This window comes from Cyanistes caeruleus, chromosome 20, assembly GCF_971803275.1.
Source record: "Cyanistes caeruleus chromosome 20, bCyaCae1.hap1.1, whole genome shotgun sequence".
Classification (NCBI taxonomy): Eukaryota; Metazoa; Chordata; class Aves; order Passeriformes; family Paridae; genus Cyanistes; species Cyanistes caeruleus.
The window spans coordinates 8,968,887-8,996,017 of NC_141720.1; the positions used below are offsets into that span (position 1 = coordinate 8,968,887).

The 27,131-nt window shown below is 41.5% G+C and overlaps 1 protein-coding gene and 1 long non-coding RNA gene across 22 annotated transcripts in view; one reads left to right on the top strand and one right to left on the bottom strand.

Annotated features, from left to right (window-relative positions):
* LOC111937108 (uncharacterized) overlaps positions 1-27,131 on the top strand; it is a 63,740-nt gene that overhangs the window by 4,804 nt on the left and 31,805 nt on the right. For 9 of the 10 annotated variants that reach the window (XR_015278240.1, XR_015278243.1, XR_015278239.1 and 6 more), the window contains exon 2: positions 12,586-12,675. This is a non-coding gene — a long non-coding RNA (uncharacterized LOC111937108). Of the gene's footprint in view, positions 1-12,585; positions 12,676-25,368; positions 26,497-27,131 lie in introns of all 10 variants that reach the window. The other variant, XR_015278244.1, reaches the window with a different exon arrangement.
* Positions 390-27,131, bottom strand: part of STRBP (spermatid perinuclear RNA binding protein) — a 36,842-nt gene continuing 10,100 nt past the window's right edge. The window contains exons 5-19 of one of the 12 annotated variants that reach the window (XR_015278233.1): positions 26,516-26,607; positions 26,007-26,102; positions 25,142-25,253; positions 24,511-24,608; positions 23,944-24,055; positions 23,152-23,244; positions 22,140-22,339; positions 20,019-20,180; positions 19,112-19,246; positions 18,436-18,576; positions 17,793-17,916; positions 15,885-15,929; positions 9,696-9,760; positions 9,349-9,416; positions 390-4,157 (exon numbers count right to left, since the gene is read on the bottom strand). Coding sequence is in view for 10 of the 12 variants with exons in the window: in XM_023938369.2 (XP_023794137.1) it covers positions 15,748-15,929; positions 17,793-17,916; positions 18,436-18,576; positions 19,112-19,246; positions 20,019-20,180; positions 22,140-22,339; positions 23,152-23,244; positions 23,944-24,055; positions 24,511-24,608; positions 25,142-25,253; positions 26,007-26,102; positions 26,516-26,610 (1,550 nt within the window). In the remaining 2 variants the exon portion in view is untranslated. Of the gene's footprint in view, positions 4,158-9,348; positions 9,417-9,695; positions 9,761-10,123; positions 10,773-12,936; positions 13,916-15,633; positions 15,930-17,792; positions 17,917-18,435; positions 18,577-19,111; positions 19,247-20,018; positions 20,181-22,139; positions 22,340-23,151; positions 23,245-23,943; positions 24,056-24,510; positions 24,609-25,141; positions 25,254-26,006; positions 26,103-26,515; positions 26,611-27,131 lie in introns of those variants that run through there. The other 11 variants (XR_002868424.2, XM_023938376.2, XM_023938371.2 and 8 more) reach the window with 11 other exon arrangements.

Here is a 27,131-nt window from a genome sequence, read left to right on the forward strand (position 1 = left end):
TGGAGTGAAACTTGCCTTCATGGTTGATCACAGTCATCACAGCCTTCTCTGGGCTTTTCTGGTACTGCTTCCAAGGCAGACCCCCCAGAGGTACTTGTGTGCAGCAGCCCTTGTAAATTGCAATCTGGTAATGCTTTATTCACTTTCACCTCTGTGAAGGAATGCATTCTGCTTGTTCCAGCATAAATCTGCTTTATGTTTGCATCTCCAAGTCGTCTCTGCTAACCCTGCAGCCTTCGGGAGCCTGTCTCTCCTTTCTGCTGAGTGCGTTACCTGACTCAGGCACAGTGGAGCTCACTGGTTTGGCATCCCAGGCTTGAGGAACCCCTTGAAGGCAGTTTGCCCACTGTAACCAACCCACCCAACCAATCATTAGGCCATAATTCCTGTTTACAGAGATAAGTCTTTATTGGAGCTATTGGAAGCAAATGGGACATGGTTCTGGTTTTATATACAGAGAAGTCTGTAGTGTTGGGTTACAACCAGTGGAAATGACCCGAGATTACAGTGCAGATTGTGTTGTGTACAGTCAGTAACAGTGGCTGGCGTACAAACCACAGCACAGAAGCCAAATGAAGCCAAGTGTACGGGGTACAGCAGCACAGGAGGAAGCAACTGAAGGTACAAAGAGCGTTCCCTTTACATTTGCAGGCTTTTTTGGCCAGTGAGTAGATACAGCTCAATTTAAAATTCACTGTGCAGTTATTTTTCTTCCCACTCAACTGCTACCAAATTAAGAAAATTCAAATGTTCAAATTATATTTTTAGTGCTATAAATAGCCATGGTTGTTGCCAAATTACTTTATTTGAAATTGCTTTATTTATAGTTTTGAATAGTTCAGTTATCATTGTTCTCTACTGATTACAAATTGGGAGAAAACTGAAGTATTTTGAAAGTAGTCTGTAATTAGACCACAAGGATCTCTTGTACTTCATTTGGAAGTTTAATTCTGGGTAACTTCTTTGAGAGAGATTTATTGGGAAGAAAGATGGAATCATCCACCATATTACTTATTTGTGGAATTTGTTCATAGTATTTAAGGTTTAGATAGTTTATAGGTCATACTTCTTTTTATTCAATGCCATGTCCAATCTTAGTTCAGAAATAAACACTCCATCCTCTGTGGATAAATAAACCCATCTCTTGGCTGCAGGTCAGACCTCTATTGGTGAAAGAGATTTAGAAAAATAGACATTTTCTTTAACGTTTTATACGCTGACTCACAAAGGAAAAGTGAAATTCATTCAAGTCTAGAAACAAATACAGTACAAGTGATTTATAGAATTTCATTCCTTCGCTCTACAAACTTGCTGAGCATGAAACACTGCCCCAAAGCACTGCCTCTGTCTTTGCCTTGTCTTGGAGAAGTAATTATCATCAGAAAAGTCACATCAGAGTGCACTGCCAGATTTCCTGTCTGAAGGGCTCTGCCTCCTGACAAGTCTTTGCCTAAGAATTCTTTAGATGCATGGTCGTTTGGGTTACACAAAGGTGCTATTTTAGCCCAAAATCAGCAGCAATTTTAATTGATTTCATTGATGGTGATTTTTTGTTGGTGTAAATTCAACCATTAAAGAAAAGCTTGTGAGTTGGCCTTGGAAAGCACCAGCCTTTCCTCAAAATCTTCACTTCTGAGACTGCTTCCCATTGATGCCCTTCTAAGCAAGGGGCTGGTACATTTGGCAGTACATGTTTCATGCTCAACTTTGTCACTAAGAACTGGACAGGACTTAAAAAAGCATACAGCCCACTGGGACTTGCTCTGCTGTCGTACTTCAGTGCTTTGGAGAGCCCCCACCCCCAGCAGTGTTGCTCTCTGAGAAGTGCAAGTGTCCCAGCCTGGCTCTGGGGCAGCTGGAGGACGGTGACATTCCGGACTGGAAGCAGTAGTTAAGCACCAGTTACTGGCCCCTGCAGAGGCTCAAGAGAACAGAATTGCTTCGTAGAGAGCTGGTCGGCCTAAAAAGCTTAGTCAGTTTGATCAATAAATATTGACTTAGGGTTAGGATGAGAAATAAGACACTGCACCTTGGAACTGGAAGACAGAGTCAACTTCCTCCTTTTTCTGTCCAAAAGGAGACTGGCTCCAAAACATTTGTCCTTAAGGACCTCTGTGATGCCTGACAGATAACTCATTATGCATGTATGAATGTACCTGTCCCCTTTTGCAGGGAGGGATAAATGTATGACTGGACAAAGCTTGGAGGCCTTTTTTCTGTGATTTTTTTTTCAACCATCTGCTCGGTGTCATGTTGTCCCTGAAGGCATGGTTACCCACTCCTAAATTATGCAGCATTGCCCAGAGAATGGCTCTGTAGTTGAATATGCTCTCTGCAGTACAGCCTCCCTTTTCTTCCAGTGTATGTGGATTTCCATGCAATAGATGTTATTAGAAAACTACACTTGTATTTATCTTGTTACTTTGAACAGGGAAACAGTGATATTGAGTTTAAAAATACAGGAAAGAATCTGTACTGCAAATCAGAATTTTCATAATTAAATTCATAGGATCACTAACTTTTCAAAAGCTGTACTGCTCTGAATGCTGTGCTTTAGCCCACCGTTATTCTCCTTTGAGCAGAATGACATTCCATCTGCTTAGAAACAGTTCTTTGTGAAAATAATGATAGAAGAATAAATACTGTCTCTCTTACCCTGACTTTGTTACTTTACAGGACACCCTTACAAGACTCACATTCTGTTGGGAGTGCAGCAATACACACATTTCGATATGCATAGATCATTAAATTGTAGCAGTGCCAATAGTAAAGCAAAACTTGCCAAGATGTCCTGTTCCTCTTAATTAAGCTTGATTTATGTGTGCCTGTTGACTTAAGATGCAGTTAGTGTCCACTGCTGAGATGATGCAGTACCCTGAGTAACTTTGTATTGATTACGCTTACACAAGCTTGTGCTTTTGCAAGAACACAGAAATGAAGCTCGAAGAAAATAAGTACATCAGGTTGTTTCCATGGAACACTGTTTATCTATTCATAGCAGCTTCAAAGTATGAAGTTAAAACTTACCTTCTGCTCTACTCCCTTCGAAACAGATGAGTGCTATGATTAACTCCCCTTTAGCTTAAAAAATAGAAGTGGATAGAATGTCAAAATACACTTTGCTGGTAAGATGAACCTACTTTGTCATAAGGAGTTACACCAGTACTGGCGACCTGAAATGTGTACATTGCACAGGTCACTGTGGGAGCAGTACCTGCTTTCCCTTGTTGCCATGCTCCTCTGTGTAAAAGCAGCTTGTCTAGAATACTGTGGGCATTGCACAAACAACTAACTACTATTACTTTGGAGGAAATTACTATTATTCCTCCCTCCCAGAATTCAACTGCATGCTCTGTACACTGCCTGGAACTATCTCTCTGTTTTGGGTAGGGCTGCATCAGGAAACAAAATTTGCCCATTGTATTTCTTGCATTCCTCCTCTGGAAAACCAGCAGTCCTGGACTTACTGAACAGAAAAAATAAATTCTCCTGTAGCAACATCATTAGCAGCTTTTAGCCTGCTGTATGGATAGCTTAAACCTCTTACCTAATTTCTCACTAACTATTAAAAAAACAATCCCAGCTCCCCCTGCTCACAGTACACAAGGCTGCTGGCTTTCCCCAGCACACATAAACCTCCTGGTTTTACCACAGACTCTCTTAATGGACTTGGAAAAGGCAGTGCTACTTTCCCTCCAACTTCCAGCTATGATGCTTTACCTCTAAAACTGGAGAAGGATATTCTACTTCCATTGTTATCTTTTCTCTCTCTTGCCTCAGTGTATTCTGCCAGAAGCAGATGCATTCAGAAATCCTGTGTTCAAGCTGATGCTGCACTACACCTCATGAACTGCTTTGCAGCATAAGGCAGCTGGAGCTTCTAGATCCTGGTTAGAGGTATAAATGAGGCTCAAGTTTAATTAAAAATTAACTGCAGCTCTTACTCATTCCAACTCTACTAACCAATGAAGGATAGCTAGTTACATTCAATTAATGCCTTTTAAAATGAAGTGTTATTTATTCTAGTAGAGATAACAGTCCAGTGGTTTTCACAAACATGCAGTTCTGGCTGGTGCAAAAACATTTTGAAGTCGTTTACTTACACAGCAGAGAAGAGACTGCAGCTTTAGTTATCTTACTGCCCCAAACCTTTGAAACTAGAAAGCAGATAAATTCAGTCTCAGATAAATTCAGTCTCGGCAGTTAAAATTTTTAAATGCTCCTTATATTCTTATAACTGTCTCTTCTTGGTGGATTATTAATTAAACATGGAAGAGTACTCCCCCTGAGAAAGCTTCAGTCTGTATAAGAATTTCTGTAGACTAAGCTTGATGGGTTCTTTTAAAGTACACAAGTACTGAACCACCTGTGTACTACATATATACTGTGGTACAGTATATATGACCTTAAATTGTAGAGTTAAGGCACCAAATACAAGATAAAACAACATCCAGAATAAGAGATATGCTTTAGAACTGAACATCTCCACACACCACTTTTGGATTCAGTTCCTCATAAACATCAAGATAAACAATGTGGTATGAACGTTTCATTCAATCTCAGGAACTGGAGAAAAAACCCACTTTACTGAATTTAAACCTTACTGTCTGATGAACTTTTACCTAACTCACAACACTCACAGTAAAGCATTGCCTTGCCTACACAGCATCAGACTGGGAGGACGAGCCCCTTTCTCCAAGGAAACCCCAGAGAGGAGCAGACAGAGGAACAGGCAGATGTGTCTTGTGCTTTTGTATTATCTCATATATCAGTTACAAACCAACAAGTGAATGTCGTATCTGTGAGCAGAAAAAGCACCAGAATACCTGGACATAAATAGGTATGGATTCAGATGACACAAATAAAGCTAAGAAGACATCACTCTGGGGTTAAGTAATAAAACAGTTTAGTGATGACAATTGTCTTCATGCCAACTTAACCACTAGCTTAAATGGTTTATGTTCAAAAGAAAGTGCATGTGAAACTGCTGCTGTGGTCCATAGGCACAGGACCTCAGTGCTGGGTTTCTCTGGTGAAGTGCTCTGAAATGACTTTAGCAGAATTTCCACTTCCAGTGGAATGAAACCAACAAGCTGTTAGACAAGCTGTCTCCTATACTAAGACAGCAGATTCAGCTACCCTGTCTCTTTGCTCTGCTTTAAACAAGTCAATAAAATATCTCATTTTTCACTGGATTATTCAGCAGGAAGCCCAAGAGGGTCTGTGTGCTGAACATTTGAGCTGAGTTACTGTTTTTTGAAACAGAACAGCCGTTCCTAACAGAGCTCCTCAGCGTGCCCAGCACAGAGCTCATTTTCATTCTTTTGATGCCAGAGAGGCGAGGTCCTAGTCAGTTTCATGACAGAACAACAATCTGAATTTCATGTTTACACATCTCATCATGTAGCCAAAGGAATCCACAGCAGCAGAGCTGTGTTGTTTCCCAGAGCCACCGGAAATAGGAGCTGTTTTTGTAAGCTGCTTTGTGACTTGGAACTCAGTGAGGCTGGGACATTGTTTTCCCTTCATTAAGTAACAGGCAACTGTCTTAGAATTTAGCTAAAGGTAAGAAGTTCTAATACTGAGTGAGCATATCTTGGTATACCAAGCACAAGGGGCAGAAGGAAACTTGTAACTTTGTCTGAGTAAAGACTGAAATACTGTCTTGTCATTTATACACATTTGGAGAGATGTTCAGCAATTCCATCTCTAGACTGGCTCAGAAGTACAGATACAGAATTGCAAATAAAGCAAGGGACTTTATTTCAGGGAGTTGGTGGAAGAAAAAACAGGGAGTGCCATGCTCACTCTCCAAGGGATGGTTCCAGGACTGGATCAGAGATGGTATGTTAGAGCTGCTCACATTTATTGCTGTCTTGGAAATAAAGAAGTGACAAGAGAATGATGACCCAGAGCTAAACAGCCAAGAAACAGCAAGATTTTTCCCCTAAACTACTTGAAAAATCTTCATGCCCCTCCTCCTGCATTTTCTACATTCTAATAATCTGAGGAACTTGTTGTCAGGGAAATTGTTCTCAATAGCTCAATAAAAGCAAAATTTTAGATTTGTGCCCTTTTCCGCAATTAAGTTATTTCAGGGGCTTGAGGGTACAGTCTTTTATTAAGACACACTTTAAATCTTTTCCTACCAGAAGGCAAGTGTTCTCAAATAGAGAATGCTTGTCTCCAGAGATGAGAGATACTGGAGCAGTTTTCAGATCTTTGTTAATGAGTAGAAATAGTCCTCTGGCACATGAATAACTTGAAATATTTGTAGGAAAACCAGTTTCTCTGAAGTGCTTCACAGTCTGCTTAAAAGTTTTTAAGGCTCTCGATACTTAGATGTAACAATTTCATAATTTGAGAGAGTCAGTTATTTACTGAGATACTAGAAGATGTTCAGAAAAGGCAGAGCAGGACAGAATTCACAGAAGCAAAGGTATTTAACAGCAATGAATGTTGTGGCAGCAACATTTACAGCACATTAAGTGGGGAGCCATGACAATTGCTGAATCATCTAATTAGCTCACACTGGCTACACTACAGCAAATTAGACAGATTAGGAACCACCTACCCAGGCACTAAATTGCTTTTGTGAGGGTTGGATTGTGCACTGTGTCCAACAGAAATTGCTTGGGCAACCGAGGCCTGGTGTTACACATTCCCTTCAGGAGCATAGGCTGGCCTCCCTCCATCCAACTGGCGAAACGCCCAGGAATAAGGTCACCATGTTCCAGCTCCTGAATGTGTGCTTAAGGAAGACAGCAAGCACTGGCAGAGAGAGAACACGATGGCAGGAAGCACCACAGATCATGCTTTGAGCTAGCCAAGCCCTCCAAACCAGCCTGGTTACTCTAAACCCATGTCTAGGCAGAGCATGCCTGGGGGAATCTCATGTGGCTGGCAAAAGTGGGACTGAAGCAGACCCCTAAAGCTCACAGGTGATATTCCAAAGTCAGAGGTGATGCCATTCATTTCCAGCAGAGAGAACACATTAAACGGGTCGGTTCTTTATTGTAAATCTCTGGCTTTTAATCCTTTAAGTGCCAGACACCATCTCCCAAAATACACACGATCATCTGGTTAGCTAAAACTAGCGTTAAGGTGGGTAGTGTATAGGCACAGACTTTCCCTGGTCTGCTATTTATAGATGTACTAATTGAAAGGAACTTTTTCAGAATTCTTTTCCATGAACTAGAAATTCAAACTGTAAAATACCATTTCTGCTTGACTGAAAAGGTACTCCAGAGTTGGTAATGCTACTGGCAGCTGCACAGAGCATACAGAACCAGATTTACATGTTTGGCTCTTGGGTACATGCAGAAATACAAAGCTCAGTAGCTGTAACACAGACCTCCAACTCCACAGAAAAGGCAATTCAGACTACTGTGAGGAGGCTTTTAAAAGGAAACCTACAAGAATTATGCAGAAGAAATGAGCTTCTAGTTCTGCCTTAGCAAAACCATGCTTGTTGCAACATTGATGAAGCAGATGTTACCCAAATTACTCATCAGATGATAGCTTGGTATTAGGCTAAAACCTCCTGATAGAATTGGCTGCTCTTTCAAATGTGAATACATTGGGCACTTCAGAGCCAACTCTGTGACCCTTCAATACATGGGGCTATTTTCTCAAGTTCCACGTCAATGAGAGGGGTTCCCAGGCACCTTAGGGTCTTACCTCTGATTGCCAGTGGCTGCAGAACCTAAGGATTTAGGAATCTTAGTGTGTTTCACATATCAGAAAATGGTTCTCTCCTACTAAAAAGGGAGGCAGCAAAGGCAAGGGGCCATCTCAGACATAATACTGCAATGCTTTACTGCATTACAAACAGCAGGGTATTAGAGAAATCCAGAGGAGAAAGATGCAGTGAAGTTGAGATAATTTTAAAAAACACAGCAGGAGAGTGGAAAGCTTAGGATTTTAAAGAGTTAAAAGAGTGATGGCAGAAAAATACAGAAATTCACAGTTAAAGCAATTCTGATGGAAAGAAATACAGATGGATTAAGCTGCCAAGCACAGTCCACAAAGAAGCAGATCAAATGAGAGTCAGCAAGATGTTTGTTATCAGTCCTTGAAGTGGACAGTGCTTGTCAGCCTGACAGCAGTTAAGCTCAGGAAAGGAATATTCAGGAGAAGTTCATTATAATGCACCTTGATGAATATAATATCCTGTCTGAAGGAGCAGAGCAGCCTGCTGCTCCAGGATCAGCACTGCTGGGCCTGCCAGGCTCAAAAAGGGACTGAACTGTAGGTGAGCTGCAGATCCAGCCCTGAGTTTGCACCTTGAAGATAACAGCAGATGGAAACCTGCCCCCTGAACAGGAAGGACGTTCTGATTGCTCATCAGTTGTCCTGCAGATGTCATGGAAGGATCATGTGCTTCCAGGGCCAGCCCCTGGAACAGTTCCTCAGCTCATTTCCCAGGTGCAAATTCCTGCCCACAGGAGCAAAGCTGACACTATTGAACAGCTCTTTTTCTCTTAGCAGCCTATGAATTATATCCAGAAACATCCTTAGCAATGGATAACCCATACATGCAGTTACTTAGTGAATTTGATGATTCAATATTAAAATCAAATATAGTTTATATTTGCTGTTAGTGTTTTCATGCAGACCTTTGGGCTTGATACACCACTATATATTCTGTACCAAGTGGTTTTCTGTTTGACACCAGTGTCAGCTGTTACCAGTCAGGGGTTGTTCATGTTTTCATCTCTGAATTGAGACCCTAAAATGCTAATACATCATCATCAGCTTGCTTCCTTTTGCTTTTTTATTTTTTAGCCATTTTTATATAAAAAGAGTTGTTTCCAGCAACTTCAAGTACTGCAAGTACTGCACTTCTGGAGCACTGTACTATGCAACTTTGCATAACGCAAGGTTTAAAAGACAAATAAAAAAATAGTATTTTAAAACGACACATATCATGTGCATCAATAGGTCATAATCCAAACCCATTTTAATCTAAGTAAAATATTGTTAAAACATTTACTACAGAACTGAAAACAATTAATTATGGATGGCTGTATCCTAGTTTCCAGCTGTAGAAAACCACAGCTAAGCAAAGGATTCACGCAGAGATAAATCCCTGCCTGCCCTCCTGTCCTGCACTGCAAGCACAGGAGGAAAGCAAACCTGTCTGCTTCTTGAATTAATTTGGCCTAATGTAATGTGATCTCTGCAGATTTTAACTGCAATATCATCAAAGTTTTTCATTCCTCATTTGGAGTTTAGGTTTAATAGTTTAGGGAAATAATTTCTCTCATTATTAGTGTCACCCATCACACATAGCTAGAAATAAGGTGTGGCGTTCAGAGCAGGCCATGGCCTGGCTTTGGTACCTACCCAAACGTGTCCACAGGGATGCAAGGAATGCAGTGCCTGACACAGCAGTATCAACACAGCTTTTTATGCTACACAGGAGAAAAATATTTGAAGGAGAACAGTCTGTTGGTAAAACCAAACAATTTCTTAAGTGTTAGTTAATATTTTCCTTTTTTAACTGAAACTGGAGTATTTGAATTGGCCTTGAGAAATACAAAGCTGGGATTCAGACCTATGTATTACCTCTTTAAACACTGAGTTAACAAGACATAATAAAAACGTGCCATATACAAGATTGTCACAGGTATATGAGATTTTTAGAAAAAAAGCAATAAAAATATTTTTAAGCTGAAAATAAAATCTCTTACCTTTTATATCACGATCTCAGCTTACAGTCACTACATTTCTGCTTATTTTATACAAGTGCATATGGCTATGAAGGTCCGGAGAGAATGAGAATAAAGTGGAATTAACCTGCTGAAAACTGCTTAGAAGTCTTAAGCTGCAACATATAGATGTTCCAATACCATTTAAAAAAAACATTCACCTTTCAGTTATTGCTGATTGACAATCTCAAAATATCAACATACAAATATTCAAGAGAGAAAAAATTCATTAAATTTAGAGCAGCAAAGGTTTTTGAACTGGATGTTTCCCAAATACTGTGTTTTCCTATCATTTGGTGATGATTTTAAGAGACACAAAAGCAATCCACTTGATTTGCAAGTTCAGGCCTAGCATTTTTGTGCCTCATATCAATGATGTGGGGAAGAGAGAAAGAGAATATATCATTCAGTTACATTTTGGAAAAAAAATATATATTCTGGGCTTTTTTCTTCTGCCATTTTGCTACATTTCATGTCTGCTGACATGCACAATGGTTCAAAGCACTGCTGCTTCAGGAGTGACCATTGCACAGCTCTGTAGCAACTTTTATAAGAAACATGCAAATACAGTGTAGTATTAAAATTCTGAAGGATTTCAATAGTGAAAGTAAAGGCAGATTTCACTGCTTGAAGCAGCACTCGACCCGGGTTGTGCCTTGGTTTGGCATTTGGTTTTCCCCCCTCAATACACCAGTCCTTCCCCTTCTAGTGTAAAGAAATAACCAGGAGTATATACACATCTATTGCTATGTACCCAAAGAGAGGACTGTGGCTTGGACTAAGTATTGCTTTTCATTACATGGAGCACAGTTCAAGAAGTGAGAAAAACACTTTAAGGAAAAAAAAAAAAAAGAAAAAAGGTCAGATTCCATGTCTGAAGTTGAGAAACCTCAAAACGAGCCACGTTTTTCTTGCTTTTAAGACATGTACAAAATGCCATTTGGAGCCACACAACCTGATGGTTCTAGAAGTCAGAGAAGAAATCTTGAGGGCCCAAGTGAATAATAAAAGGTGCGATGCTGAGAGGCTGGCAATAGGGACTGTCAATGAAAAAACCACCTACAGTGGGAGAAGAGCAGAGAAGCAAAAACCTCACGTTAATTTCTGAGACTGGCTGAAGCTAAAGCTCCATTTAAATTTCTCTGCTCTTTCAGCTGCAAGTGGAGTTTTCATTGTAAAATGGGCACTTTGAATTCTTTGAAGGTATTGAAACATCTAACACTTCCAAGGTTACCACTTTCTAAACAAAGAACTGACAGCTCATTCATATTTTCAGTAAAGCAGAGAAATGTAAAATATGCAGCAAGGGGGCAAGTTTACAATGTGGTTAGTAACTCCCAACAAATGACAAAAAATAAAAAATGACTTCTATAAATCATCTGAAATGACTGCCATCATGTTGGAAAAGAGCATAGCGCCCTTCTTGTCTTTGAAATAAGAACAAGTTTTTGGCTTACAAATGTTCATTGTATAGAATTGGTTCACAGAGTATTTTATTTGGAATTTTTCAAAACTGGGGATTCAAAAAAAAAAAAAAAGAAACTACAAACAGTTGCCAATCAGGGGAACTCCAAAAGAGGGGGGGCAAAAAAATGTATGCAGAGGAAAGATTCCTTTAATGAATATTTGATTAACAAAAATGGGCTCTGATCAGCCATGCTTTTTCTGCTCCGTGATGGCTTCCTTTCATCCATAGGCCAGCAAAACAGATCAGATTTCTGAGCACCTCTCAATTTGGCTCCATCCCCAGCCCCTGCTCTGTGTTCCTTGGGTGACACCATCACCTACGTTTTATTAAAGTACCACCGACACCAAACGGAAGCGAGAGCTACGGCAGAAGGAGAACCATGGAAATGTAAACACATTCCTAAGCACAAACATTTAGCTTAAGAATAACAGCTGCAGTTAATTCCAGGGAAAGCAGCTTGTTCTATAAGCCACCCCTTATTCAGCTTTTCTAATACTTCTCTCCCTCTAAGGGGGCTGTGGGGGGGAGGAACTTTCTGTTGCTTTAAGCACCACTCCTACAACACCCTCAACACTGATACAGCTCTCCTTGCCTCAGCAGCAGCGTCTGGTAAGAGAACAGGGGATAAAGGCAAATCTTCGGAAGAGCAGGAACTAAAGCCAGCCTATGGAAAAGCAATGGGCGAGGGCTGAGGAGAGAGTGCAACCAACAATGCTGCTTATTTGTGGGGTGATACCTTAATAAAGACTACTGGAATCCCTTGTTAGAACCCACAGCAGTCCACAATCCATGGAGATTCCAGTTGTGGAGCTGGGGCCTATCCTGGAATTTCAGACAGGTGCACACACTCCTCAGAAAAAAGAGGACTCTGGGTTTGAGCACCATCTCTTAAAAAAGTACTGGCCTATGGCTGAAGTGTGTCACTTTTCACAGCAGCACTCAACAAGAACTGGGACAATTAAATAGCAAGTTTTCATGGGGACCTTGTTGCTGCTTTAGATTCTTATAAATGTAAGGGGGAAAAGGAGAACCTTTGGTTTAACATACAATTGACAAATAAAATGCTTTCTGTAGAAATGGTGGATGGAAAATCAAGGGTGGGCAGACAATCTTAAAAGTGAAGAAGGCCACAAGAACAAGTGGAATTTGTTTCTTTTTTTCTCTTTTTTTTTTTTTTTTTTTTGTAAAAACAGAAAAGAAAGGAAAACATGTAGCTTTTGAGCTCTAAAGAACCTGATTGTAACATTATTATTGTCCTTTCTCTGGGCAATACAGGTGTAAGGTGTATCCTTGGAATTGCATCCTTCTGTGGGAACTTCCTTTAATACTTGTTTAATACTTGTTTCACAGAATGCAGCCTTATACAGAGACAGACTAATTCCTTTTGTTTCATTTGTTTTTCAGCATTTTGTGTATGAGTGAAAAGTCTTCTTGGATAATTAAGACTGTGTCTAAAATCACAGTTACAGTATGCTGATCTATAAGGAAACTCAGGTACTGATGCTTAACTATAAAAAATAAGATAAAACAATATTTTAACCCATATTTTACTAAGTTTATTACACACCATAATATTTACAAAGTTAAATGTTAACTGTAAAGTTTCTATCGTGTAGTTTTGTTTGATTTTGGTTTTTTTTAATTTTTATTTTTGTTTTTTAAACAACTATGCCCTGCATTTAATAACCCTACAGCAAATACAGGTCATTAACTGAGTCTGTGTGACTGCATTAGGAAACAGGCAGTACTCTTGTGTTACAACAAAACAGTTTATTTGTGATCAGTGTTTTATATTCTATACATCCTTCACAAATTTAATTTTACATAATCGGATACTTCATTTAAAACGTAAGATTTAAGCTTCTAGTTCTTCCCTATAACAGAAGGCTGGTATAAGTTATTTGAAAATGAGGTAACATTTCACAGAACATTTTTTTCAAGTTTTAGAGAACTAAATTTGCATTTTGTTAAAATCAAAAAGTAGGAAAAAGATGTTTCTTTACAAATGACTTTGCTCAAGTATGTGTTCAAAGAAAACAGGATAAAAAGGCTTTTTTTCTTCTAACATTCTGTACTGTACTGTGTTGTTCAATCAATGGGAATTAGCTTCTGCCATTTGCTAAAAGAATGAGTAGTGGGGAACGGGGTAAGTTGGGAATTTCATAACTGGTAACAGAACCATTCTCTTGGGTAAACCTACAGAGAGAAGAAAGGGAGAGGACTCCAAATAAGTTCAGCAATCCAAGAAAGTCAGATAAGAGCTTACAGTAGTGTTCTCATTAACCTTTTCCAGATCAGTCAGTCAATGTGATGTCAGGGTGCAGAGTCCCATAAACAGTAACGCTTCACCACTTTGCACTATTTCAGACAGATGGTTATAGCTTAAAGTCTGCTTTATTTTTGTCCTGGTGTTTGATAAAATTAAAGGAAGTGATATTCTCAAAAGCAGAGTGTGTATTTGGACTTAAAGCTCTATTTCATAATCTTTATGGTAATTAATCTCTACTAGCTTGTTCTACGTTGAGGTAATTTCACAGACCAGTTGCAATTACAGATATTTTAGACAGGCACTGCTGTGCATAAAATACAACTCACAGGGAAACTGTTCAGCAGTTTTGATCAGCATCCAGGTAGGTCAGCCAAAAATCAAGCACCTACAGTAAATTCTGCATCTGCTTCCTTATTCTGCACTTCCTCTCCTATGCTGAAGTAGTAAATCTGGAAAGATTGACATCTGCCTGATTTCATTATTATTTTAGAGTTCTTGTGGCCTCACAAACTTCTGCACAATTAAATGTTTGTTTGGTTTTTTAATCTTGCCTATTTAAATTCTAGTATTTAACCTATATATCCATTTAGAAATCACAAAGCAGCAACAGCAGGTATTCCAGAGCACCAGATGATCAAAGTGAAGTTTCCCAACATGCAACAGCTTACAAAGGCAAAGAGACATGTTTTCCTTACAGCCAAAAAGCATTATCCCAGAACTTTGCATCACAATCATAAGACATTAAGAACAGAAACTCTTTATGTGAGAAATGGGGGCATCCAATTCCACAATGCTTTGAAGTCAGTGATATGTCACATATATACAGCGAAGTGCTTAAAATCCAGCTCCCAAAATAGGCATAATTACAAAAAATCCCACAAAACAGAAGGAATGAATGAAAAAAGCAAGAAAAGCTGCAAGGAAACTTGGTAACAAGTTGTATGCCTGCCTTCAGCAGGGAAAGGATTCCTCATGTCACAGTGTGTCACTGCTTGTAAAAACACAGACATGCAGTTACCACTAATCCTAGTTATACTCTTGGGCTGTTGCTTGAAAAGAACCAAGAAGTTTTTTTTTAAAAAAAAATCAATATCCCAAACTAAATTTCCTTTCATTTTTCTCTGGGAAAACACGTTGCTGTTCCTTGTGTGATGCACCACAAAGGACAACACTCCATGGGACAGCCCTGCTGCCAGCTGCCCTCCTGTCAGAGCACAGGGCCAGTCAGCAGGTGTAAAACTACAGAGGTTCGCTCCAGTTCTGGGGGTAGAATTCCACACTGAGCCCGTGGGCCCATTCTCCCTCTCAGTACAGAACTGGACCAGCTGGTCCCAGTCAGGCAAAGCTAACATTTTCCATAAAGCAGCAGCATTTTTGCCCTGTTAAAGCTCATACTTGTAGGAAAGTCTTGTAATTGACATTTCAAAATATTTTTAACTTACCATGATATGATGGGAGTTAGTATTGCCCAAGTTAGACAGATAAGGGAGGAATGACCTATTACAAATGCTAAAAAGCAGAAATTTCCCATCTGAAAAACCCCAGGCCTTGAAACATGCCAGTCATTTGAGCAGCACATGACCAGTAGTTGCCACAGGAGAGGCTGGTGGGACTGGTCCTGGTGGGCTCACGTTGTGTGTGCCAGGACATATCACTGACTCCAAACTGCTCTGCTCCCATTGCCACATAAACCTCATTCAAAGTAACCAAAAGGGCCGGTTAGAGGAATGCATTGTTAGTCCAGCATAAAACAAGCCAGTGGGGAGGGAGAAGCCGAGTTAAGAAAAACCCTTCCATCACAGCTCTCATGGTTATCAGCTCATTTTACAATCTCCATGAAACCAGTGCTTTGCCAGCCTAATAGAACATGTTTCATAGTGAAAAGCATTGTGGCAAATGACCGTGTCCTGGCTGCCTCACAGACTGATTGCTACCAGTACCAACTACCCAAAACCCATCCTGGTGTCCCAAGCAGTGGTGTTTTAGCCTGCAGGGGTGGGGGGTATTTTCCCATGGATTTCAAAGAGTTGACAGCATTAAGGGAGCTTTGTCCACAAGTCACATACACTTGGGGACAAACATTTCACCAACATTACTGTAATGCCATCTGGGTCAGAGATGCTGAAATAGGCCCTTCGGTAGTCTTTGAATGGAGCACAGACTGGCTGTAAAAAGTAAGGGAACTACTTTGACTGGGTTCCAGTATGAAGGGAACAGGCAATTAGAACAAGCAGTCCTTCCACAGACCAGGCAAAGCAGAGGCAAAAAGCTACTCCAACCAAAAAAGAACCACAAGGTTATGGCATAAAAGTGGTGTTCTTGTCATGGTTTAAGAGCTTAAATATCTTTGAATTTCTCCTTGGACTGCCACATTTGGACTGCCACAACAGTTTCTGCACAATTTCTAATGTGTTAATGACAGGGCTGTACGTACCGTAGGCTGGTGCTGCTGTGCTGTATCCATATGGTGCTCCATAGCCTGCAGGGAAACAGAGGATGGAGGGGGGTCATTCTCTGCACTGCCTGGCAGTGTTTGCACACCTGTACATGGGCAGGGACCATGTGCCTGAAGCGGGAGCACAGCAAAACCAAACTCACACTAACCAGTACATACAAATATTGCTGAAAACACTGAAATGTTCCTATGCAGTGGCCTGAAGAACAAGCAGCCAGGGACTTCCTCAAGCTTCAGCATCAAAGAGTTAAAATTCCCTATTTTATTTCCTCAGCATTTTCTTTTCCACTGAATCCCTCAAGTCTGCACTGTCAGAGTATGGAGTTGGCATGACACAGACATCCCATATTTGCTTATTTTCTTCTTAAAACACAAATGCAGTCTATGCAAAGAACAGTAATTTTCCCAAATTTCCTTTAAAAAGAGAATGCTGGATGCCTGTGGCAGATGTCACATCCCCCTCAATAAAGCTCCTGTGAATTCTGCTTTCTCTGCCACTTCAGAGTTCCACAGAAGACATGTGAACACCTCCACACAAACAGATCATTATTCCCCAGAGAGCAGAGTTTGACTCTGAAGCAGTTGAGAGAAAAAGCAACACAGGTAACACCAGCATTGGTTTCTACATGTCAGTAGTTCATGAAGGCTTTACAGGTTATTTTTTTCTGGTGAGACTGCTGGTGTCACTCCAAAAAGTAAGAGATTTCTGAGAAGAATAGGGGATGGAGAGAAATAATCTGTGAAGGCCAAGGCCAATAAAAGCTTAACTACAGCAACTGGGAAATTAAACTTATTTCTGGAATAATTCCACACTGGCAAGAAGCATGCCCCTGGCAGATTAAAGTGTCTCTTAAATGACTCCTCAGGCAGGCAGACAATTCCAAAAACAATGTTAACAGCCATTAAAAATGAATTACTGGGTTTTAATATTTAAAATTACATGACCATACAGGAGCAATGAAGATGACATGCTGCCAACAGTGCCAGGCAGGAAGGTTCCCAAACAACAGGCCTGTGCTATTAGCACATGTGAGCTGCTGGAGGGTGTAATTAGAGCTCATGCTGTAATCTGAAAACCTAAGCATGAGGACTAGAAGTGTTACTTTTTGGAAGCTATGACTGGACTTCCTTTGACTAAGGCATCTTCAGCATCATCTTCTTCTTACAAATCTGTGGTTCTTATAACAAGTGAAAACAATGTCTGGATTCCTTTCATATGTCACCCACAAATCTCAGACATGCTGTAGAGTCACAAAGAAAATGCACTTTGAAAAGTGATTTGAGGATGGAGAAAGTGACCATTTTATGAACATGTGCAATGGGAACCAGAAGCCCTTGGACTTCAGAAGCTGTTTCTGCTAATCAGAACAATGCATGACTTCCCATCACCCAGAGTATGAAAAGCAAGTCTTTTATTTCTGGCCACCACAGAAGCTACTAATAGATGCTTCCAGGTGGAATTCATGTAGAGGGTTTTTGGGAGCTCAGGGAGTGTTGAGCCTGCTGACTTCATGTTCACAAAGGATTCTTGGAAAAGGCACTCCTAATGCTAACCAGCACATGATCCAGAAGGTTCTTAGGTAAGAAGAGAGTTTTGGGAATTGTGCCATGGCAGTGAACTATGAAGACAAATCATAAAATAATAAAGCCAGGAAAGCCATTATGCCCGTAACTGTGTGCTCTGTGCACACAGAGCTTTGAGCTGCACACTCGTAGAGGATACACTCTGCCAGCTTTCCAGCTCTTTGATTTATTTAAACTCCCATGAAGCCTTCAGCTCCATCTCAGATGGTTAAAGAAATCACTTGCACAGGTGAATAACACACATGAAAAAGAACACCCCAGCAGACAAGTACTAAACTACCAGCTACGAGTCTGGTGCCTTACCTGGTGTTATGTATCCAGTAGCAGCAGCTGCCCCAACAAATGCCCCTCGTGTTAAAGCACCTCGTCCTCTGCCTCGAACAGCCTGGACTGCTGCAGAAACAGCTGTATTGACAACCCCTTTAGTCTGCCCAGAGTGACAAAAAATAGCAGTTCAGAGAGTGAAAGTGTTGCTGGAATACAAGGCCACCTGCATTAAATCACCCCCTTTGAGAGGGCTCTGTAAACATGCCTGATGTGCCAGGCTGGCTGAGCACAGACTGGAGAGAGCTGTGCCAAAGGATGTGAGTGACAGGGACACAGCAGGTCCCTGGCCCTGTCACTGCCTGCAGAGCCCAGCACGTTCCCCATGCTCAGCTCTGGCAGTCCCTTCCCTCAAACTGCGCCTTACTTACCTCGGATTTGGGCATGATTGAACACTGGCTTCTGGGCCTCTCTCTGCTGCTCCTCCTTGCTGTATTTCCCACCTCCTCAGCCTACAGCACTGGTACCCTCCTGAACCCACATAACTGCAGCAGGGCCAGGATTTCACCCCAAAACACCACCACCAGCCGTGTTAACCTCACTTTACTAGAATGCTGCCTTCCGTATCAAAAACCAACCCAGTGCTGGGATAATGGTCCAAAAAGCAAGTGACAGTTCTTACCTGAGGAAGAATCTTCTTTTTCTTGTTATTTGCTGCATTAGGCCCAGAAAACAGTTTTTCAAGTGCTGCTAATGCAGCACTTGCTTTTGCTACTTTCTTGTTTGGGCCTGCACCTCTGAACTTCTGCCCATCTACTTCTACCTGAAAATTAAGACATTATGTCAGTTTATGCCTAGTATTGATCCACAGGAACACAATGCTGCACCCACTCAGCTGATGTGCCACCCATAAAGAATTTCAGTAAGAAAAACATCCTTAAGTGTTTTATGTGACAAATTTCTATTGATTCTAGATTTGAAGCTGCTAAAGGATACCAAGGTGTTCCTGGGAACCAGTGTATCACAGATACTGGGAATCTGGAAACTACCAGCACAACTCAAAGAGGACCAGCATATCTGTTGGATACTGGATTTAGTGCATGCCCTGGAGTCTTTCTTGCCATGAAGTTTGGGGCTGTCAGAATCCAGGGTTAATTCTCACTGTATTTTTCTAAAGTGGAAAGGCTATTCCCTTTCCCAGCTGACACATCGTAACAGCAATGAGGTACATAACCTGAGAAATCACCATCACAGATGCACATTGGAAAAGGCAAAATAGAAAATTGGGAACTGCAGCAGCAAGTGACTCTGCTGCATCATTAATAACCCCTCACCAGCTGCACCTCTGCTCCACTCACCTCCATCACAAAACGCTTGTCGTGGCTTCCCCCTGTCTCAGAGATGAGCTCGTACTTCAGACCTCTTCTCTTTTCATTGAGCTCCATCACGGGGTTTTTGCCACTTGCTGTGAGTATGGGACCCTGAGTTCTTACCTAGAGAGACATGCAGGGTGTTACTTCACAGCCTTTCTCTCTTCAAAAGGCAGCCAAAACTCTGCACACACTGCCGTGGCTGCAGCACAACCTGTGATGCTGGTTGACAGCAAGGGCAAACCTCTAAGGAAGGGCAGGAGGACAAACAATGTTGTCACAGAAGTCACACCCATTTATTTCTGTTGGTGAGGGCTGTCCTCATGAGCTGGTCTGACGCCTGCACAAACTAAACCTGACACCAGCTGCACTTGGAATTGCAGCCTGAAGAGAATCAGAAGCTGAAGGTGGGGCCATGGTGTCAAGTTCCTTGAAATCTAAGGCTTTCACATGGAAAGGAGAGACTGGCCTTCCCAGCCCTGCACACATCTCTGCTGTTCCATCTCTTTATGTCCTGGCACTATGAAGAAATCTCATGCCCTGAGTCATGTGTTTAAGTAGAAATGTCTGTAACTGTCTGGAAAACAAGGTAAAGCTGAGACCTCAGCACACCAGATCAGTCTGCAATAGAATTCTCTCAACTATGGATAAAAATAGGGAAGTTCCATTAAATATACTCCACTTCCACTTCCCCGGAAATTTCTCAGTGGACTAAACATGTATGTTGTTTGAGTTATCCATGATTACACACTGTCTAGAAATTGTCTCCCATTGAAATTGAAGACATTTATGTTTTACCATTCTGACAAGTAGAACAGAAAAAAACCCCAAAACAATGAAAAATGAAACCCCAAACCCCACAGTTCGTCTTTTGTACTTTCAACGCAATCCTCACCTCTAGGGTAGCGGAGGTGTCAGCTGTGGAATTTCCAGTATTATTATTGCTTGCGATTGAAGATATTGTTTCATTTTTACCTTCAGTATCTGATTTTTCATCAGAACTTACACACTCCACATCTGCATCAAAACCTGTTGGATACCCCATCGCTTGTAAAACCTACAACAAAGCACCATGAAATGAACTGTGACAGAGGCAGCAGAACAGGAACAAATACAAAGCAACACAACAATCAATCCACCATACATGTAAAAAAGGCAGATTGCTTAGAATATTAGTTTTCTCTTGTTTGAAATGGAGATATCAATTTCAGTTATCAGTAGGGAATACAATATCAATAGGGAAAATAATTTCAGGTTTACAAAAGTGGAATCAACAAAGCAGAATTTTAGTCTCAAAGATACTCATGAGCATCATTCATCATCTCAAGAATTCCTTGTAAAGTAAGAAATTAAAGACTGTTTAATGGCCTTATAAGGGCATAGTTTCATGCATGATTTCCCCCCCTCTCTGTGTCTTTGGACAGATCAAGAGATGGACTGTGGGGCAAACATGACAAACAGTCTTGTGAGAATTAAAGCCTTGTACAAGATGGTACTTCTGGAGCTCAGTTCCTTCAAAAACATCCTCCATGAGCAAGGCCAGTCTCTCCCTTAGTCAGCTTCCTGATCCAGCTGCACACAGCTACCACACATAGGGCAAAGGAAACTGAAAGGAACCTGAAGCTCTGCTGAATATTTAGAGCCAAGAACAAAGTCTGCAAAAATGACTGTTCAAACCCTGAGCTGAGAACTGCCTGGGTAACCCCCAGCTCAGCTCCCATGCAGTTAGGGTATATCTGGCTGCATTTTCTGGGCTTCTGCATTTTAAAAAGGTCAGATTAGAAAGTGAAATCTCACATTATTCCCTCTTGTAAGACTGGGAGGGCAGGGTCTGTGTCTGCTGAGAAGGGAAGGAGAGAAAGGAAAAAAACCAAGTCTCAACCACACCACCCATTTCCTCTTGGCTTCAATTGCAGATGTTTTGATGTGTAAATTTAGAGAAAACAGAGCTGGGCCAGCACCAGCACAGATCTGGCTGACGCAGAGAGGTTCAAGGGCAGAGCAGTCACAGTTTTCAGGGCAAGTGGGTTTTTTGGGCTTTTTTTTTGTTGTTTTTTAAACTGCAGGGAGGAAGGCAAAATAAAAGAATGAGGCAGAAGGTCTGGAAGGACACACATGCAGAGAGCTACTTTTCCTGGAGGAATAACACATGCCCTCTGATGCTTCTGGACACTTTGAACTTGAAAGTACATAGGACAATGGGATTTTCAAAACTGAAATCAAAGGAAAGCAGAAAGTTGCCAGATGAAGATTCTAAAAAGGAAATTCTTGTTCAAAACAAAATGAGGCAGAGAATGACAGATGGGCCTGTTCCTATCAGAAGAACAGTAATATTAACAGATGTTCTTTCACAGACTTGTTTAGGTTGGGAAAGACCTTTAAGATCATTGAGTCCAACCATCCATTACCCCAGCACTGCCATGCCCACTACTAGGCCATGTCCCCAAGCACCACATCTGGTGGATGCTCACATTGGGCATCCCAGTCTGTTCTGCTGTCATGTAGAGCACCTACAGGAAGCAACAGCAGCCTGACCAGTGTCTGAATGATACCAGTGTCCTACTGGAAACTGACTGGATAAACCACTGACATGGTTTATTCGGTACACAGAGGTACTCTTCAGGCACTGAAGACAGAACTCTATTTCCAGGAGCTCACAAGCCAGGAATGGACACAGAGAAGGAGGGGGAGAAAGAAGCAGCCACCAACATGCCATTTCCAAACCAACAGGAGGAAGGAGTAGAACAGAACATAACTAAACCCTCCCCCATCCAGAATTTGACCACCACTGCAACTTGAGCTGACCTGTAGAGCCCTGGGAAATCCTTCCCCCCCAATTAGCACAAAACCAGTGATGCTCTTTGAACCATGCCCAGCTGTCCTTAGAGCATACAGCGAGCAGCTCAGCTTAATGATTTTTTTTTTAAAATTTTGAGCTTGCATATTACTAGTTCTAAGCACATTTCATACTCCATCTCAAGATCTGGGGTTAGCAGATTACTTCAGACTGCCTTACCTTCACTGCCACATGGAGCTTGGCTGTTTTCTTAGAAGGTCCTGATGCTTCATAAGTCGTACCATCAACATCTACAGACATTGTGAAGACTGGGGCATGGACTGGACCAGACTGTGACAGCAGCTTATACTGAAGCCCTGGCCTGATTTGGTTCAGCCTCATCAGAGCATTCATGAGATCTATTGCTTTACTATCTAGTACTAGTACAAGATAGTAGAAGGGGTGGGGGAAGGAGGGGAAAGGAAAATGAACAAAACAAGATGAACAGAAAAATGAAACAGTTTGCATTTCAGTGCCTTCTGTCTATATCAAGGAGCAAAACCACCCCTCAGCCTCTCAAGAGGGTGAGGAGAACCATAAATGCTGTAAAGTCTTTAATAAGCCATTCTAATTCAGGGTAACAACTATAATAACCTGGCTTTATATTAACACCATTCTGTTGCAGCTAGCTGTAAAAGGAGTAACAAGTTTTATAGCTAATGGGAAACCAGATCCAGAACTCGTATCCAAGTAGCACAATGAAAATAGCCCCCAGAATGACTGGATCCCAGCAATGCCAAGAGACTTCTAGTCTGCACATACGTGCAACATTAATGTTTTGCAGATTACACATTTTATTTTCCTTGTAGGAGATCTTGACACCTAACTCAGGAAGGGGAAGAGTGAAGAGAGTGCAATCTTCACTCAGCAAAGTCACTGCAATACTTTTAAAAGATCCCACAATATAGGGATGTTACCAATAAAATACCTCAGCTGCTTGGGCAACTTCAGGTCTGGTGTAACTTGATGGGTAATCCCATTTAAAAATGCAAATCATTCAGTTAGTAAAGCATGTCAGGGGAAATTCAGATGCACAGAGATGTGTTTGACATTCCGAATGCAGGGTGATGGACAACAATTTTTTTCAAAGACTTTTTCACATGCTCTACCACACCAACACAGAGAAGCTTTTAAAATAGCTCCCTCTGTACAATAGATCTTTGAAAACAGAATGGAGAAGTGCTGCACTTACTTTTCCTCAGATTACGCTTCATCTTTTTATTTGGATCTTTATCATCCCCGACACTGTCTTCAAACGGTCTCTTCAGAGCAGATGAGCCTGTACCTAGGGTATAAAGTTCCTTGTAATACGGATATGCCATTAGGAAAACACGATCCCACAGCAGGAGTCTGATTAGTCCCACACTGTTCCTTGCTTGTTTATAAAGAAAAGAACTCATCCATCAGTCACAGCTTTCTTACTGCTATGGGAAAGCCAATACTGCTTTACTGCTCACTCTACCAGGCCAGGCAGGATCTCTGTGTCCAATACCAGGTGTGGGATAAGGACTGCAAATCTGCAGTGCTGTTTTCCACATTTACTCTAAGTAAGATCTCCAACAGTATTGTTTTTACAAGAAAATACACATAGATTTTTTTTTTATTAGCTACATATTGTTTTCTAGAAAGAATTTTGGAGTAATTCTTATTGTGGACACTCATTATGTGCTTTTTGACAAGTCTACGGTCTCTCCTCACCAGGACAAGAATCAAACAGTACCTCAGCTCTTCACATGCCAAAGGAGTTTGTGCTTAAAGATAACCATCAGCTATATTATGGCTGTTCTGCCTTTCGTCTCTTTCTAAAGAACAGAACTTCCAGATTTCATTCTCACAATGAAATATTTTTTTACAAATCAACCCACATATAAAAAAGAATAGCTTCTACTTCACATTCACAGCACATAATTGAGAACTTTACCCATTCTAAATTAACTCCAGCTTTACTGCCCAGTTAGTGACTTTTGGAACAAGTAATACCTACCTTCTTTGTCAGTTACTGACCAGGAATATTTCTGAAATGACTTATTTGATGGGAGGGGATCCATTTCCAAAACTTTATAGATCTGCCCAAAGGCTGATAATCTGAGCGCATGCTGAAAGGGACAGTAGGAACACGAATTAATCAGCAGGATTTCACCTCAGTTGCCCAAGTTTCTTAGTAAGTCTTCAGACACACTTCTGTAGTTTTGACAGACAAGACAGCTTTTACAGCTGGCCTCTGCAATAGCTGTGGAAAATGCTAATGTCTAAAAAAAACATAAAACGCATGAATTTCTGTAACACAGAGTGCAGGGCACACTGACAGGGAGCCCACCCAGGGGCTCTGTGCTGGGAGCAGAGGTGGGTGCACAGACATCCCGCTGCCTCTGCAAGAATAAGATCCCACACACATTTAACTCCTGCACTCCTGAACTATGGCCTAACCTTTCCAGGATAGCACAGCACAAGAACTGTCAGGACTGCCATGAAAACAAGCTATCCTGGCAGAGAATAAATGGTGCTAATGAGCTGAATTCCTCACTGTTGCAGCACACACAGAGTTCCCTACCTGAGCACTGTGTGTAATGGCTTCTTTTTGCTGAACTGTCATGTAAGACAAAGCGTCCGTGGGCTCGCGCTCACAGGGGTCGTGCAGCCCCGGGCCCCCTGGCAGGGAGAGGAACAGGGATTACTGAGGGGAACAAGCAGCAGTGTGGAAACAGGGACTCACAGAGCAGCTGAGCCTGGCTGCTGCACAGTGGGCAGCACCCCTCCTCCAGCACAAACTGACCCAAGGTTTTATACCCTTGCAGTGGCCACAGACCTTATCAGGGTAAACACTGCGTGTGGGTGATAACATTAACTGAAATCAGTAGGTCTGGAAGAAAACACCTAATTTGGACAGATCTGTAGATTTCAAGGAATCTGTAGAAACCAGATAATCATTAAGTCTATTTACCTGCAACCCCTTGATGAGGTATGGGTTAATTCGTAACAAATCTAACATTCCCTGTTAAATTCTCCTGCAGTGGCAGTATCATTCACAAAATCCTTTCTTTTCATTTTAAAGAAAAAACCATTAATTTCAGTCCACAGCAGGTTCAGAGATCATGGCAGGCATTTCTTATATAATCCTACAGCTAAATGTTAAGGTGGGCTGCCCATCCCTTTGTGTCCCTGGAGTTCATTTGGCCCCTTACCGGGAAGCAGAATTCCAGATGCCAAACACTCCATCACTCGTCGCAGTGCTTCCCCAGCGCCCAAAGGTCTATTACAAGTACCTATAGATTTTTCACATATAAGCTCGAGTGGCTAGAAGACATTAAATTACGATTAGTATGGACACAAGGGTGACTGTGACTGCAGTTAAAAATGGGGGGCAGAGGGGATGAACATTCACATCAGGTCACTTTGTAATCCACTACAGGTCTAAAGCACAGAAACCTGCCCCAGAGGAGGCCATGTCCTCGTGCAGGGCATTTGTCTTTGTCCCCTGCTCTTTGAGGACACCAGCTGCTCTGCACTGTCTGCCCAAAAAGTCAAAAAGAAGAGGTCTCTAAAGTCAAGCCACATGAATGTTCTCCTCTCGGAGGGTTTTCAGTTCCACACAAGAAAAACACCACCTCTGCTGCCCTACAGAGTGTTCCTCTCCAGGCATACAGAGCAAACCTGCCCCAGGAAAGGGCAACAGCCACTGGCAGGAGTGGCATTGAGGAACAGGATAGTTTTGGAAGACGAAACAAGAGGGATGGAAGGCAACAAGTGGGAGTCTATTGCCTATCCTCCAGGATGTGTGAGGCCTGCAGCAGCATGTCCTGTTTCATGGGATTAGTGTGCCCCTTTCCATGGGATCAGTGTGTCCCTTTCCATGGGATCAGTGTGTCACAGACTTGAGGACTACTCGCCTTCTCTCCCCTACACAGGGAACAGTTAATGGAGAGCAAACGAACAGGGATGGAAGGAGGAGTCTCATACAAGACTCTGCTTTCTCCAGTCCATACACTGCTACAACTCTCAGGACATCTGAGACATGACCTTGTGGCCTTCAGCTCATTCTGTACTTACCCAGCCTTTCAGCGGTGCCCATGTGGGGACTCTGTTGCACAAATCCCGTAGAATACGAAGGACAATTACACATGATTTTAGTCCATTTGCCCTGGCCTAAAACAAACAAAATGATTCCAATACACCTGCAAAAGCCTGGTCTTCAATTTTGCTTTTCTTTTTAAATGCACAGAGTCCTGGGATAGACTTTGTTTTAAATTATTTTTACTTAATACTTAATCAGCTTCATGCAAAATAAAAACACTTATATAGAAGTACACTTGAATTTAGAGAGAAGTATAAAAAGGCAGCGAAATGTCAAGATTGCTTTTGTAGCCTCATGACAACTCTGGACCAGCTGACTGTCTCCCTGTCACGTTTGCCCTTGCACAGTACAGCACTGGGTTGGAATTCTAGACCTTTGCTCTAGGAGGGACTAGTCAGAAATTAAAGAGGCATTAAAATTAAAACTGTCTCAAATTAAACCTCGCAAGGCTACAATAACAACAAGGTAAGAACAAAGAGCCAACCTGAAACCATTTGGCGTGCCGCAGAGACGCCAAGGCCTCCAGGCATTTCTGCCTGTCCAATAAGTCCGGAGGATCTTTCATCGCAACATTATCTACTGGTAAAAATGGGATAAAAAGAGACAGATACAATTTGACCAAGGGGTTTCTGTCACAATACAAAAAGAGCGGCAGCATCTCAATGAGATAATAAGACTCCCAGAATTTAAGTGCACGGTGTTATTTAATTTAAACAAGCCATTAAAGGTAGTAAATGTGCACATGTGCAATAGAAGCAAAGGCATTCACTCCTTGTAAAATAATAGTAATAATAAAGATGGCCACTGCTACAGACAATCTGGGATCTTATTAAAAATGTAGAACACATTTCAAGGCAGAAAATAGCTCTATAGCACTTTCCCTTTTTTTTTTTTTTTTTTTTCTGTTGGGATGTACTGGGCTTTTTTTCCTCTTCTTTGTGAGTTTTATTCCACAAAGGTGGCACAGAATTTCAAAGCTGCTTTGGACAATAGGAAGATATTCTCAGGGGGAAATAAAAAAAAATGTAATAGGTAGAAAGTGAAATTACATCCATGCAATTGTTGAGAATTCCAAAGAAAAGCATTGAATATATTTGAAT